This window comes from Nicotiana tabacum, chromosome 18 (assembly GCF_000715075.1).
Source record: "Nicotiana tabacum cultivar K326 chromosome 18, ASM71507v2, whole genome shotgun sequence".
Taxonomy (NCBI): Eukaryota; Viridiplantae; Streptophyta; class Magnoliopsida; order Solanales; family Solanaceae; genus Nicotiana; species Nicotiana tabacum.
The window spans coordinates 86,523,248-86,539,724 of record NC_134097.1 but is presented as its reverse complement, the minus strand read 5'-3'; the positions used below and the strand labels follow the sequence as shown (position 1 = coordinate 86,539,724).

The 16,477-nt window shown below is 39.1% G+C and overlaps 1 protein-coding gene across 2 annotated transcripts; it reads right to left on the bottom strand.

Moving 5' to 3' along the window:
• Window positions 1-13,821: 13,821 nt before the first annotated feature.
• On the bottom strand, window positions 13,822-16,159 carry LOC107794224 (putative ascorbate-specific transmembrane electron transporter 1). Of its 2 annotated transcripts, none has more exons than XM_016616702.2 (5): window positions 15,964-16,159; window positions 15,490-15,661; window positions 15,302-15,350; window positions 14,504-14,703; window positions 13,822-14,371 (listed from the first exon to the last, which is right to left on the bottom strand). In XM_016616702.2, exons 2-5 carry the CDS (start codon window positions 15,640-15,642, stop codon window positions 14,108-14,110), a joined length of 666 nt encoding a protein of 221 aa, XP_016472188.1. In that variant the 5' UTR covers window positions 15,643-15,661; window positions 15,964-16,159; the 3' UTR covers window positions 13,822-14,107. The 2 variants fall into 2 exon arrangements, with proteins under 2 accessions (XP_016472188.1, XP_016472187.1); XM_016616701.2 differs by having other exon boundaries at window positions 15,879-16,000.
• Window positions 16,160-16,477: the final 318 nt, after the last annotated feature.

Genomic DNA, 16,477 nt, shown 5'->3' with positions numbered 1-16,477 from the left:
AGATGTCATGTATACGGATACTTGTATGGCCATGTCGGCCTGCGTTTTGAGTATATAAATAATCATGTCGGCCTTATAGGCCCATGCTTCATATGTATAAGTTTGTATTCCCTCATGCTTTACTCCAGTTCATTTACCTATGATAGAATGACATGAAAGATATGTTATGTTGGTACTCGATTGAGTAAGGTACCGGGTGCCCATCACGGCCCATCAGTTTGGGTCGTGACACCGAGGGCATGTAAATGTAAGGATATTGAGAGTATAATACGTGAGTTGTTCGTGCAGCACGTGAGTTGTCCGTGTGGATTCTGATATTGATATTATAGCACGTGAGTTGTCCGTGCAGCACATGAGTTATTTGTGCAGCACGTGAGTTGTCCATGCATGTTATAGTGTTTGGGCTGTAAGAGCCCCTCCGGAGTCTGCACACCCCTAGTGAGTGCGGGTACCCTCAGTGAGTGATATGATATTTGCTTGAGAGGCCATTTACGAGTGATTGTGAGGTTTGCCCGAGGGGATGATTCTGAGTGATGTTGTGCTAGAGGGACTGTTTATGATTTTCATAACTTTTACTATCAAATTGCATTGATCCTCTGTTGAAAATTGTTGAAAGATACCTTCAATTTTTACCGAAAACATGATTAAAAACTAGATGATTTGACTCACATACTGAATTTAAACATGTTGTACTTACTAAGATTTCATGATGTGGTTTTATGTGTTTCTTACTGCTCAGTTTTTATTTACCTTTATTTTTTACTGAGTTGGCGTACTCACATTACTCCATGCACCCTCTGTGCAGATCCAGGGGTTGCTGGACATGCTAGTGAACATTGATTAAACCCGCCGCAGAATTGTGGATTTAGCAAGGTAGCTACATGGCGATCACAACCTTGCTTTTCTCCCTCCTATTTTCCTTTAGATATTATGAGTTGTTTTCCAGACTGTATTATTCTTGGTTTTATCAGACAGTTCCTAGTAGATGCTCATGACTAGTGACACCTCGATATTGGGCTTTTCATTCCGCACTTTGTTATTCAGATTTGTCTTATGAAATTTTACTATTTAAATAACTTGAAGAAATCCTTATTTTGAAATATTGGGTTATTTTGATAAAATAGTCGGCTTGCCTAGTTCCATGTTAGGCGTCATCATGACATGGTAGTTTTGGGTCGTGACAAGCTGGTATAAGAGCCTAGGTTACATAGGTCTCAAAGGGTCATAAGCGGGTTTAGTAGAGTATTGCGGATCGGTATGGAGACGTCTGTACTTATCTTCAAGAGGTTGTAGAACCTTTAGGAAAAACTTCACATTCTTGAATTCTTGTCGTTTGAATCTGTTGATTATAGTAACTAAACTTCTGCTATTCTATTCTCTCACAGATGGTGAGGACATGCGCTTCCGATCAGGATGGACGACCACCAGTTGGGTCCACGAGAGGTCGAGGTCGTGGTAGGGGTAGGGGTGTAGCCCGCACAACAGCTAGGGCAGCACTGACAGATCCACTAGCCGCCCCAATTTTTTATCAGGTCCCAGTTGTGGATGCTCAAGCAGGACCAGTTCAGGTACCGATTGTGCCTTTTGTTATTCGAGGTCTTTAGGATACCTTAGCTTAGATCTTGACTGTGTGCACCAATCTTGCTCAAGCGGTCACTGTTTCTACTATAACAGCTACTTCACAGGCCGGGGGAGGCACTCAAACTCCCGCTGCCTGTACACCGAGCAGATTGTTTAGAGACTGCAGACACCGGAGGCACCATAATCCCAGCCGGTTGCACCTTCTCAGGACTATGTGGTACAATTCATGCCTAATGACGAGCAGCGCAGATTGGAGAGGTTTGGTAGACTTCAACCTCCTACTTTCAGTGGTACAAAGGGCGAGGATGCCTAGGGTTTCTTGGACAAGTGTCAGAGGATTCTATATACAACGGGTATTTTAGAGACCAGTGGGGTATCATTTACTACCTTTCAGTTTTCTGGAGCTGCCTTTACTTGGTGGGAGGCTTATGAGAGGCGTAGGCCTATTAGTGTAGTGCCTCTCACCTGGCAATAGTTCTCCATTCTCTTTTTGGAGAAGTATGTGCCGCAGTTTCGCAGATAGGAGCTGCGCTGGCAGTTCGAGTAGTTGCATCAGGATGATATAACTATGATGTAGTATGAGATGAGGTTCTCTAAGTTAGACCGTCATGCTATCTGGTTGGTTCCTATATACAGGGAGAGGATCAGGAGGTTCATGGATGACCTCGCATATTAGCTACATATTCTTATGACCAGAGAGAGAGAGAGCGTCTAGTGCCTATTTTGAGGAGGTGGTTGACACTACTCAAGAGATAGAGTCAGTTCGCCGCCAGGATCGACTTGAGAGGGAGGCTAATAGGCCTCAGGGATGTGGTAGTTTTGGTGGTGTTCCTCCTGGAGGTCAGTTTCAGCACGATAGGGGCCGTTCATGCAGACATGCTCAGTTAGCTTGCCCAGTTCATTGTGGGGCATCATCGGGCCATGGTTTTCACAATTCACATCAGGGCCACTTATCTCTCAGTGCCCTTCCAGCACAAAACTCTCATCATGCCTCGTCTGCTCAGGTTTCTACGGGTAGTTCCATGGGGTATCAGGAGCAGCAGTTCCGTCAGAGAAGGGGTTGTTTCAAGTGCATAGATCTCAGTCATATCAAGAGAGACTTCCCCAGGTTGTTAAGTAGGACCCCGCAGTAGAGTTCTAGGCCATCGACTTTAGCACCAGTTACTTCACCACTCGCCCAGTCAGCTAGGGGTCGCCCTAGATGAGGAGGTCGATCAGGTGGTGGTCAAGCCCGTTTCTATGCACTCCCAGCCATACCAGATGATATTGCTTTAGATGCGGTGATCATAGGTATTGTCTCAGTTTCCACAGAGATGCCTCTGTATTATCTGATCCTAGTTCCACTTTTTCATATGTGTTGTCATATTTTGCTCATTATTTGGATACACCCCGCGAGTCTCTTGTTTTATCTGTTCGTGTATCTACTCCGGTGGGTGATACTTTTATTATGGACCATGTATATCGATCATGTGTGGTGACTATTGGGGGTTTTAAGACCCGAGTGGGCCTTTTGTTGCTTAGTATGGTTGATTTTGATGTGATATTGGGAATGAATTGGTTGTCTCTATGTCAAACTATTTTGGACTGTCATGCTAAGAAAACAACATTAGCTATGCTGGGGGTGCCATGGATTGAGTGGCGAGGTTCAACAGATTATGTTCCCAATAGGGCGATTTCATTCTTGAAAGCCCAACGGAAGGTTGGAAAGGGTTTTCTTTCTTATTTGGCTTTTGTTAGGGATGTTAGTGCAGAGACTCCTTCCATTAATTTAGTTCCGGTAGTAAGGGATTTTCCAAATGTGTTTCTTGTAGACCTGTCGGGCATGCCACTGGACAAGGATATTGACTTCGGTATTGATTTGGTGCCGGGCACTCAACCCATTTCTATTGCACCGTATCATATGGCACCGGTGGAGTTAAATAAACTGAAGGAACTACTTCAGGAACTCGTTGATAAAGGGTTTATTCGGCCTAGTATGTTGCCTTAAGGTACTCCTATTCTATTTGTGAAGACGAGGCATGGCACGATGAGGATGTGTATTGATTACAGGCAGTTGAACAAAGCCACAATCAAAAACAAGTACCCTTTGCCTCATATTGATGATTTATTTGACCAGCTTCAGGGAGAGAGGGTGTTCTCCAAGATTGACCTCAAGTTAGGGTATCGCCAGTTGAAGATCAGGGACTCGGACATTCTTACAATAGCTTTCAGGACCCGATATGGTCACTATGAGTTCCTTGTGATGTCTTTTGGGTTGACCAATGCCCCAACAACGTTCATGCATTTGATGAACATCGTATTTTGGCCTTATCTCGACTCGTTTGTTATTGTTTTCATTAATGATATTCTGATGTACTCGCGTAGCAAGGAGGAGCACGCTGAGCATTTAAGAGTTGTATTACAGCGGTTGGGGGAGGAGAAACTTTATGCAAAGTTCTCCAAGTATGAGTTTTGGCTCAGTTTAGTGGCGTTCTTGGGGCACGTGGTGTCTAGTGAGGGGTATTCAGGTTGATCCGAAGAAGACAGAGGCAGTCCAGAGTTGACCCATACCGTGTTCAGCCACAGAGATTCGTAGCTTTCTTGGGTTGGCGGGTTATTACCATCAGTTTGTTTAGGGATTTTCATCTATTGCATCACCCTTGACCAAATTGACTCAAACGGATACTCCTTTTAGGTGGTCGAATAAGTGTGAGGCGAACTTGCAGAAGCTCAAGACTACCTTGACCACAACTCTAGTGTTAGTTTTGCCATCGACTTTAGGTTCTTATACAATATATTGTGATGCTTCTCAGGTCGGCATCGGGTGTGTGTTGATCGTACAGTGATTACTTATGCTTCCCGTCAGTTGAAGCCCTACGAGAAGAACTACCATGTTCATGATTTGGAGTTGGTTGTCATTGTTCACGCATTGAAGATTTGGATGCATTATCTTTATGATGTGTCTTGTAAGGTGTTTACTAATCATCGTAGCCTCCAACACTTATTCAAATAGAAGGATCTCAATTTGAGGCAGTGGAGATGGTTGGAGCTGCTAAAGGACTATGATATTACTATCTTGTACCATCGGGGATAGGCCAATGTGGTGGTCGATGCTTGAGTAGGAAGGCGGTGACTATGGGCAGCCTTGCATTTATTCTATATGGGGAGAGACCTCTTGTGGTTGTATGTTCAAGCTTTGGCCATTCAGTTTATGAGGTTGGATATTTTGGAGCCCAATCGGATCTTAGCTTGTGTGGTTTCTCGATTTTCCTTGTTTGATCGTATATAGAGTGCCAATATGATGATCCTCATTTGCTTGTCCTCAAGGACAGAGTTCAGCACGGCGATGCTAGAGATGTGACTATTGGTAATGATAGGGTATTGAGGATGCAGGGTCGGATATGTGTGCCCAATGTAGATGGGCTTCGGGAGTTGATTCTAGAGAAGGCCCACAACTCGCTGTATTCCATCCATCCGGGTGCCGTGAAGATGTATCAGGATTTGAGACAGCACTATTAGTGGAGGAGAATGAAGAAAGATATAGTAGGGTTTGTAGCTCGGTGCCTCAATTGTCAGCAGGTGAAATATGAGCATTAGAGACCGGGTGGCTTACTTTAGCTGATGGATATTCAAGAGTGGAAGTGGGAGCGGATCACCATGGATTTTGTAGTTGGACTCCCACAGACTTTCAGGAAGTTCGATGTTATTTGGGTGATTTTGGATCGGCTGACCAAGTCTGTGCACTTCTTTCCTGTGTGTACTACCTATTCTTCAAAGCGGTTAACTGAGATTTATATCTGAGAGATTGTTCACCTGCATGTTGTCCCAGTTTCCATCACAGTTTTGAAGGGTCGTGCATCGAGAGTTGGGTACTAAAGTTGAGTTGAGCACAACTTTTCACCCTTAGACGGACGGACAGTCCGAGTGCACTATTCAGATATTGGAGGACATGTTGCATGCTTGTGTCATTGATTTCGGATGTTCATGGGACCAGTTTCTGCCACTCGCAGAGTTCACATATAACAATAGTTATCGGTCGAGCATTCAGATGGCTCTATATGAGGCTTTATATGGGAGACGTTGTAGATCTCCAGTAGGTTGGTTTGAGACGGGCGAGGCTAGGCTTTTGGGTACAGACTTGGTTCAGGATGTTTTGGACAAGGTGAAAGTGATTGAGGAGCGACTTTGTACAGCTCAGTCGATATAAAAGAGTTATGCTGATAGAAAGGTTCGGGATATGTCTTATATGGTTGGGGAGAAGGTTCTACTGAAGGTTTCACCCATAAAGGGTGTTATGAGATTTGGGAAAAAGGGCAAGTTGAGCCCTCGGTTCGTTGGGCCTTTTGAGGTGCTTCAGAGGATTGGGGAGGTGGCTTATGAGCTTGCTTTGCCTTCTAGCTTGTCGATTGTGCATTTGGTATTTCATGTTTCTATGCTCCGAAAGTATGTCGGCGATCCGTCTCATGTTTTGGATTTCAGCACGGTTCAATTAGACGGTGATTTGACTTATGAGGTGGAGCAAGTGGCTATTTTAGAGCGGCAGGTCCGAAAGTTGAGAGCAAATGATATAGCTTCAGTGAAAGTGCAGTGGAGAGGTTAGCCCGTGGAGGAGGCTACTTGGGAGACCGAGCGAGAGATGCGGAGAAGATATCCACACATGTTTGAGGCTTTACGTATGTTTCTAGACTCGTTAGAGGACAAACGTTTGTTTAAGAAGGAGAGGATATAATGACCCGACCAGTCGTTTCATGAGTTATAGCCTCGTTTTCCCCATTTCTGCTTCTTTATGTGTTCCTCAGCTGTATTTCATGGTATATCTTAGTTGGTGCAGGTCCGAAGTGGTTTTGGTGTGAAATGAGAGACTTAGTCTCTTATTTAGAAGTTTAAGTTGGAAAAATCAACCAGATATTGACTTATATGTAAATTATCTTGGATGTGAATTCTAATGGTTTAGTTAGGTCCGTTAGATGATTTTGGACTTGGGAGCACGTCCGGAATGTGATTTGAAAGTCCGTGGTAGATTTAGGCTTGAATTGGCGAAATTAGAAATTTGACGTTTCTCGGTCGGTAGTGAAAATTTTGATATCGGGGTCGGAATGGAATTCCAGAAATTGCAGTAGGTAGTGTCATTTTGTGACGTGTGTGCAAAATTTCAGGTCATTCGGATGCGATTTGGTAGGTTCCGGTATCGTTTGCAGAATTCAAAAGTTTAGAAGTTCTTAGGCTTGAATCCGAGGGTGATTTGGTGTTTTGATGTTGTTTTGACTGTTCTGAAGGTTCGACTAAGTTTGAATGTTGATATGTGACTTGTTGGCATGTTTGGTTGAGGTACCGAGGGCCTCGGGTTGATTTTGGGTGGTTGACGGATCAAGGATAGGATTTGAGGAAATGCTGAAGATTTCCTTCAGCTGTCATAACCGCACCTGCGGATTAGGGACCGCAGGTCCGAGTTTCGCAGACGTGGAAGAGAAACCGTAGAAGCGGCCATATATGAGAAGGCAGGATCCATAAGTGCGCATATGGGACCGCACCTGCGAGACCACAATGGATCTGAGTGGATAAGTAGAAATTGCAGATGCGGTTGGTTGGACCGCAGAAGTGGGAAAATTGGCCGCAGGTGCGAGATGCCTGGGCAGAAGGTATCTAAGGAGACCTTCGTGAAATTTGGGTTATTTTCGCCATTTTTCATCGGGTCTTGGAGCGTTTTGGAGGGTTTTGAAGAGGGAATCAAGGGGGTTTACATTGAGGTAAGTTATTTGAGCTTAATACTTGTGATTATAGTAATTTTCAGTTGTTTAAGCATGAAATTAGTAAAAATTTGGGACGAAATTGAGGGGATTAGGACTTGAAATTAGAGAGTTTGATTTGGGGAGAGTTTGATGATTTTGGTATGTATAGACTCGTGAGTGAAAGGAGTTTCTAGTTTTGTATTTTTTGTCGGATTCCGACACGTGGGCCGGGGGCCGGATTTGGGTAAATTTCGGGATTTTGGTCTAAATTGATAATTTTTCGTATGGAGTTGGTTCATTGGCCTATATTGATTGCATTGTATTGCTTTTGGTCAGAATCGGGGCATTCTGAGGCCGATTCTAGAAGCAAGGGCGTTGCGAAGTAGGGATTTGACTGGTTTGAGGTAAGTAATAATTGTAAATCTTGTCCTAAGGGTATGAAATCCCAGATTGTACATTGTTACTACTTTGAGGTGACGCACATGCCAGGTGACGGGCGTGCGGGCGTGAACTATTGGAAATCGTGACTTGGTCCATCCCGTAGCAACTATAAAATTGCATATTTGACTGAAAACTATTCGATACTTATGTGTTTAGAGAGAACTACTATAAATTCGGCTGAATGCCATATTTGGGCCATGTGCCAAAGTTGTTTGGACCCTTAGGGTCCTTTACTTATTATCCTCTCACTGTTTTGATTTAAGATCTATACTCATTCATGTTGTGTTTACTGATTTCATAACTTAGTCTTTATTACTCTCTTTTGATGTATAAAATGATGTTTTGGGCTGAGCACCATGTTTTTACTGATAGTCCGATGGGCTTGAGAGATTTATGACTGAGTAAGGTCGAGGGCCTGTAATTGTGAGGATATTGAGAGTATAGCACGTGAGTTGTCAGTACGGATTATAGCACTTAGGCTGTAGGAGCCCCTCCGGAGTCTGCACACCCCCAGTGAGCGCGGGTACCCTGAGTGAGTGATATGATATATGCCCGAGGGTCCGTTTACGAGTGACTGTGAGGTTTGCCCGATGGGCTGATTCTGAGTGACGTTGTGTCCTAGGGACTGTTTATGATTTTCATCACTTTTACCATCAAATTGCATTGAGCCTCTATTGAAAACTGTTGAAAGATATCTTCAATTATTTTTACCGAAAACTGGATTAAAGATGAGATGATTTAACTCACATACTGAATTGAAAGCATGTTGTACTTACTGAGATTTCATGATGTGGTTTTATGTGTTTCTTACTGCTCAGTCTTTATTTACTTTTATTACTTACTAAGTTGGTGTACTCACATTACTCCCTGCACCCTGTGTGCAGATCCAGGGGTTGCTGGACGTGCTAGCAAGCGTTGATTACATCCACCGCATATCTGTGGAGTTAGCAAGGTAGCTACATGACGATCGCAACCTTGCTCTTCTCCCTCCTATCTTTCTTTAGATATTATGAGATGTTTTCCAGATTGTACTGCTCTTAGTTGTATCAGACAGATTCTAGTAGATGGTCATGATTAGTGACACCCCGATATTGGATTTTTTATTCCGCACTTGTTATTCAGATTTGTCTTATGAAGCTTTACTATTTAAATAACTTGAAGAAATTCTTATTTTGAAATATCGGGTTGTTTTGATAAAATAGTCGGCTTGCTTAGTTCCATGTTAGGCGTCATCACGATATGATAAATTTGGGTCGTGACAGTTTCTCTCTATATATATTAAAAATTAAATCGAACTGGCTATTTACGTAAGGATTCCAGAATGTCAAAAATGTGAACCGCTGACCAAAATTAAAAAGAAGAATTAAGTTTGCACTCAATAACTGCAATCCTGAATCAATTTGTTGATCTTCACAAATTTAATAGAACTTATGTGGAGGAGCGTGAGGTGGCGCAATAAATAATTTAATACCCTTATGTTTTCGTCTAGTTAATATCTTAGTAACACAAAGAGGGAGAGAGAATCAAATATTTCCTTGACAAAAATGATAAGTAGTAATTCTAATTGTGTCCCGAGGCCTTTAAAATCTTATTTTATTCTTTCTCAATTTGCGTGTACAGTCCGAGCGTATTTTTGAAAAGTTTTTATGTTGAAAGTTGATGAAAATAATGATTTTTGCCTTTAAAGGTTAGTTGACTTCGGTCATTGTTTTGAGTAAACGGATCCGGACTCATATTTTGACAGTCCCGATGGGTCTGTATCGAAATAAGGGACCTAGCGTATGCCCGGAATCAGATTTGGAGGTCCCTAGCCCGAGTTATGAATTTTTATTAAAAATTGTAAGTCTAAAAATTTAATGATTTTTAAGAAATTGTCAATGTTTGATCTTGTTCGTATCGTATCCGTATTTTGGTTCCGTAGCCCGGTACAGGTTCAATATACTCCCTCCGTTTCATATTAGATGAGGTAGTTTGACTCAGTACGGAGTTTAAGAAAAAAGAAGAAGATTTTTGAAACTTGTGGTCTTAAAAGTTTAAGGGGTAAAAAGTTTGTGGGGCCATGACATTTGTGTGGCTATAAAGGCTTCTCATTAAGGGTAATCGGTAAAATAAAAGTGTTTTAAAGTCGAATTATTTCCAAAGTTAGAAATGTGTCATTTGTTTTGGAATAGACTAAAAAGGAAAGTACCTCATCTAATATGAAATGGAGGGAGTGATATTTAAGTCATGTCTATGAAATTTGGTGAGAAACGGAGTTGGTTTGACGTGATTCGGACGTCCGGTTGAGAAAATAGAAATTTTAAAGTGTTCTTGAGAATTTTATTTTGATTTGGTGCTAAATTCGTAGTTCTAGGTGTTATTTTGGCGATTTGATCGCGCGAGTAAGTTCATATGATGTTTTAAGACTTGTGTGCATGTTTGGTTTTGAGCCTCGAGGGCTCGGGTGAGTTTCGGATAGGCTATGGAGTGGTTTAAACTTGAAAAACTTTGTTGGTGTAACTAATCTTGTTGCAGGCCTCTGATATCGCATTTGCGAGATCAAGCATCGCAATTGCGAACTCTGCAGGTTCTGCATTCGCGAGTTTCTCATCACAAATGCGAAGAGTAGCTGGGTCAGCTAGTCCTCGAAATTGCGAGGAATTCTTCGCATTTGCGAAGTAAAGTTGGGAGGGGCAGTGATCGCAAATGCAATCTTTTAGTTGCATTTGCAGAGATTCAAGTTCGCAATTGTGAACTTATCTTCGCAATTGTGAAAGCAGCAGAGGTGTGAAGGACCTCGCATTTGCGATGGTCCCTTCGCATTTGCGAAGCTCAAATCGCAAATGCGACATCTGCAGATGTGTAAAAGGGACTTAGACGGGATTTTTCATTCATTCTTCAAATTTTTAAAACCTAAAACACAAGAGGCGATTTTTCAAAGACCATTTCTTCCCCAAATTATAGGTAAGTGATTCTAAACTAGTTTCTTTCAACTTTCACTTCATTTTACAAGATTTTAACCTAGAATCTAAGATTTTCATGGTGGAATTGGAAATTTTTTGGTAGAAACTTTGGATTTCGAAATTGGGGGATTTAGACCTTAAATTGAGGTTGGATTCCAAAATCAATTATATATCCGAGCTCGGGGGTGAATGGGTAATTTGATTTTGGTCTGAATTTCGGGTTTGGACCAAGCTAGTCCGGGTGTTGACTTTTGTTGATTTTTTCAAAAATGGCCTAAATTGAATTCCTTGCAATCATGGGCTAAGGCTTAAATTGAATTATTTGGTTGGTAATTTGCTAGATTCTATTGGCCCGGAGGCTTGTGTGAAAGGAAAAGAGGTGATTGAGCTTTGAGTTTGGCCGTTGGAGTGAGGTAAGTGTTGTGGTTAACCTTGGCTTGAGGGGTTGGGTATTATTTGCCTACTTGCTACATGTTTGGATGTTGAGTACAACGTATAGGTAAGGTGATGAGTACCTATATGTTGTTGTTGAGTCATATTATGTGAGTGAGTCTTATTTTTGAATATGTTGTATTCTTTGATTACATTGTTCATGTTTAGACTAACTATTTGATGTGTTGAGCAATTTCTTATCATGTTTTACAGAATTTGGTATTGAATGAGTATTGACTTAAAATTGAGGTTGGTATTGTGGTACTAAGTGTTGAAGTAAGATTTGTTCTTGATATTCCTATCTCCCCGTTGTCATTGTTCATTGTTTTGGTGAGGGAGAGTGTTAAACACGGAGGGTGATGTCATGCAATGTATTATGAGTGAGTGATACAACACAAAGGGTGATGTCGTGCACATTTCTATTATTTATTATGGTGAGGTTGAGTGTAGAAACACGAAGGGTGATGTCGTGCACGTTTCTATTAATTTATCTGGTGAGGTTGAGAGTAAAAGCACGAAGGATGATGCCGTGCACTTTCCTTTATTATGTTTATCCGTTTCTATCTGTTTAAGGTATATAAATTGCTCATGTTCTTAGTTCCGCTGTAATTATTTGTCTTGTGATCCCCTTAGCATGCCCCCTTCCCAGTACTTATTGCCTTGTTTCTTTAGTTGTTGTTATTAGTGTATAGGTATTGATAAACTGAACAAGTTTGTTTGAGAGTGTCTTGTCCTAGCCTCGTTACTATTTCGCCAAAGTTAGACTCGACACTTACCAGTACATGGGGTCGGTTGTATTGATACTGCACTCTGCACTTTCTGTGCAGATTTCGGTACTGGACCGTGTTGACCCAAGTTGAGTTGCTGACTTCAATCCCACAGGAGACCCAAGGTAGATCTGTCGGCGTTCGCAGACCCTGGAGTCCCCTTCCAGCTATTTCAATTTATTATTTCTTTTAACTCGAAAATAGTTGTACTTTCCTTCATCCAGTTATTTGTAGTGATTCTTAGAAGTTTGTGAATTGTGACACCAGATTATGGATAGTTGTGTATAATTACTTGGGTTATTATAAAATTCAGCACTCCTTTAATCTGTTATAGTTTAATTGTTGTTATTTACTTAATTGTTTAAGAGTTAACGTATTAATTTCTAATTGTTGGCTTGCCTAGCAACTGAAAGGTTAGGCGCCATCACGGTTCCGACGATGAAAAATTCGGGTCGTAACAAGAACGCCGAAGAAAAGAATCATTTTTTATCCAAAAAAAACAAATAAGGTAGTTGAAATAAACTAAAAATATGGTGGGCCATTTAATTAATTTTAATCTATAATTAACCTTGACAAACATATCCTTGCTTTCCTGTGAGTTTTTAAGGATTGTTCAAAATGGACCATCGGGGTTGCAACTATCCATAGTAGTGGTTGGTTAACCTATTTTTGAGTCTATACCTTATTTGTTTACTTTTATTTTATTTAATATAATGATATGAATTGAGTTTAAATAAAGAAGTGGGATTTATAAGCCAACCCTAACTTATTTGAATATGTGGTGTAGTCATTGTTGTTGTTCAAGGTTAGTACCTTGGCATTTCAACAGAAACTGCTAAAAATTTGAACGGCATTTAGCCAAGAATTGCACCTTTCACTTCCAATTGAATTACATACAGTATGCACGGAAAATTTTATTTTGTGTCTCATAGAACTGACACTAGTTGTATGGGGCAATTTTTTTGTCTCACAGTTTTGTGGACCCATATTTCTGTGGACCTAGGAGTGTAAGATTGTGGTCCACAAATTTGTGAGACAAAAAGAAGACTCATACAACTAGTGTAAATTGTATGAGACACAAAATAAAACTTCTTCAGTATGCACCTAGGAACACATTTAGGAATGGCAGATGGTGTAGGGGAGTTTCTGTCTTAACCCACAAAATTTCAACCCTCCCCGCATAGCACTTAAATTCGCATCTATCCGCTTCGCACCCATACCTGCGTCCACCCGCCTCGCCAAGCAGATTTTTTTTTTAAAAAAAAATGTCTCTCCCTTTTCTTTTGGCCAGTAGTTGCAATTAGGGTGTACATAGGTTGGGTTGGTTCAAATTTTTCAATTACCAAACCAAACCAATGGTGTAGGATTTTTAAATCTATAAACAAAATCAAACCAATAAAATCGGGTTTTCCAATTTCGGTTTTTTCGGGTGTTTGGATTTTTTCCCGATAAAGTCTTTCTAGCACAAAATATGTAACTTGTGCTTCAAATATTTCTTTAGTCCTAGTAGGATACAATTATATAATATATTTTTCAAAAAAATAATATAATAATATGAGATGGGTCATAGCATTGTACTAAAATATTCAATAAAAAAGATAATAAAATCGCATAAAGAACTATTACTAATTAATATGCCATAGTAAAAATTAACATAATTTAAATATATTATATAAGTCATGCTAAAATAAGTACAGCTAATACGTGCTATTAATTACACAACTAAGCACTAAAGAAAAAGCTAAACTAGGTTATGCATTTTCATTATAAACCAACGCAAAACTTAAAAAAAAATAGATATCCAACACTACTATCATTCCTAGTATTGAATTGAATTTTCTTCATTAACATTAGTATTGATTTGAGCTTTATTTGACTTACTAACTTTATGAGCTATAAAATTTATTGGACCATTCAAGAATGTTCCAAACTTTAAGTACAAACACAAAAAGCAAAAATAAACCCGATTGTCTTATTAATATAAGGACACGTGCAAAGCGCGTACATTAAGACTAGTAATATAAAAAACCAAAACAGTCTAATAATTTTTTTTGTGGCTAATAAAAAAAATAGTCTATTTACATAGCATAACAACTTTAAATACATGAATTAACACCCAACTCGAAAGAAATATTCTGTGTAGGGTTAATAGATAAAAACCAAACCATCAATACAAGGACTTAGTAATTCCTTAATAGCACACAAAACAACATTTACAACAAATTTGAATATTTAACTAATAACCACGACCGGGTAGGAGAACAGCAACACCAACTGAAATTCCAAAGAGGAGTATTAAAAGCGCAGTAAAATTAAGGATAAGTCCTTCTTGGTTCCTTGTAAGCCCCAAGAATATGAATTTCTGCACCAAGCCTGTCTCTGCAGCTACGATTGCCAACAAGAAGATGATTATCCCAATTAGGGCATGCCATGGAGCCACTCTTAACCTTGTTGACGTTCGCGCCCCAGGAAATAAGAAGGTCAAAAATGATAATAGCCACTGTCCCAAATAAAAAATAATAGTAATTTAAATAGCCGCTAATTCAACTGTTTAAATTAAAAATAGTGGATGTGTAATATATGTTTAATTCATGTATAATATGTGTATAATCGTAAATAATCATATTTTTACCTGCAAAGCGAAGAGAATGATGGTGGAAAGGCCAATCCAGGAGTGAAAGGTATACATATGAGGAATTCCAGATTCGTTATGATATTTGAAAACAGCGTAGAGACCAATAACCGCAGCAACAAGAGCAATGAAATGAAGAATCATGTGATACAACTTGTGCTTCTTGCTTGATGTTGGAACTGTGGTGTATGCCATTATTGCTGTTCCACAACCCAAATTAATTTTATTAATTCATAGCAGCTAAAAAGGCATGAATCAAACAGGTAACAATAGTTTTTAAGAAAGAAAAACAATCTTGGCTGCTTGCTGTTATCATTTTGTATAGAGTAGGAAAAAGAAAAGGATTGAAGAAAACGAGGCACACATTAACTTCAAGTAGCTTTCACTAATTCTTTGAAATAACAAGAAAGCAAAATTAAGAAGAAATTATCATTATATACATATTAAAAGATGGAGTCCTAGTTATTTTCTTGGATTGCTTGATACAAGAGGAAACTAAAAAGACAAGAATCAGCAAATATTTTCTTTCAAAAAAAATAATTAATAATAAGTCCAACAGGAAATATGTTTAAATTTTCTATCTTATTTCCTCTTTTTTTTTTCTTTCTAATAATAGGAGTGTTATTTTTTAAAATTTTTTTTCCTCAAACAAATTGTAGTCAGGTCCTACGAGTCCTCCTTTTCTACTTTCATATTCATAATTGTAATTAATAGTGACAGAAAAAATAGAAAAGAAAAAAAAATGATTTCTGCTAACTATGCACATGAATATTTAAAAAACTGATTTTGATTTCTTACCTTCTCCAGCTAATAAGAGAAACCCGATAACCATAAGCAATGGATGAATCTGCAAACACCAAATAATTAGTAAAAGAGAAATATATCAAATAAAATATGAAAAGAAAAAAGTTGTATAAAGAAAAGCTAAGATCACCAAGAAAACTTTTAATTATCCAGAAAAAGGAAAGAGAAATTAAATTAGTTACATTGAAAATCTTGGGTTTGTTGGTTGAAGTGAAATCAAGGCCTTCTCTGAAATGCAAAAGCCAGACTAGCATCAGTGTTGTGATAGCTATGAACAACAAGTGTGCAAACAAAGTCATTGGCACTGGAGACACTCTGTAACTCTTGCTCGGCATTTTTTCCTCAACAAGTCTTCTGAAAATAAGAAGATGAAGCAGAAATAACTAATACGTACGTAGTAGTGCAAATTAAATGCTTAGCCTAATAAAACAAGAAGAGTTCGAACGTATTGCTTGCTTAGTATATTATTAAGTTTACTAAGCAAATATATGATACAAATAGAGGAATTTTAATTTTATGTTATTTGTTTTTTTCCCTTTTTAAATTGTTGTAAGAAAAAATGAGGACGTACTAAGAGAAAATAGGGAAAACTCTCGATATAGCCCGGGAAATAATCAAAAGCTAATTAAATACGAATAAAGGGTTAGAGAGAGTACTTAATTTGGAGAACTTGATTGAAATTTGAAAGTAACTTTGCCCTTACGGATAGATTATAAATAAAGCAGCATTGAATATGATAACGTTTCGTAAGAGATTTGTGTATGTTGTTTATAGCAATGTCTACATTTGTCAGTATGCTTTAAGCTGAAAGATTTAGATATATTGGAAGATAATTTTTGTGAGTAATATTGATTTGGACAAAGGGAGTAAAGAAGAGATAAGTTTGTCAATATTATTAAAATACAACAGCTTTAGAGATTGAGATTAAATTTTTTTTAAAAAAATAGACTTGAAGGGTCAAATTTTCAAAGATGGGACCAAATTATGGACCCTTGTTGGATATTTTTGATGTTACATGTTACCCCCTTTTTATGCCTAACAATGAGGTCCTTATCAAAGAAGTACTAAAATAAAACTGCATGATTCTAGGTTGACACATGAAGCTTCTACTTTCTATCAACCCAAAAATTAGGAGGTTTTATGACTGAAAATACAACCGATGTTCCTCAA

What these genes read in the sequence shown, in the direction of transcription:
- LOC107794224 (XM_016616702.2), bottom strand. Translation starts at nt 15,642, where the DNA reads ATGCCGAGCAAGAGTTACAGAGTGTCTCCAGTGCCAATGACTTTGTTT. An exon ending in TCTCTTATTAGCTGGAGAAG is followed by an intron (nt 14,704 to 15,301) that starts GTAAGAAATCAA and finishes GTTGTGGAACAG; the next exon opens with CAATAATGGCATACACCACA. An exon ending in TCATTCTCTTCGCTTTGCAG is followed by an intron (nt 14,372 to 14,503) that starts GTAAAAATATGA and finishes TATTTGGGACAG; the next exon opens with TGGCTATTATCATTTTTGAC.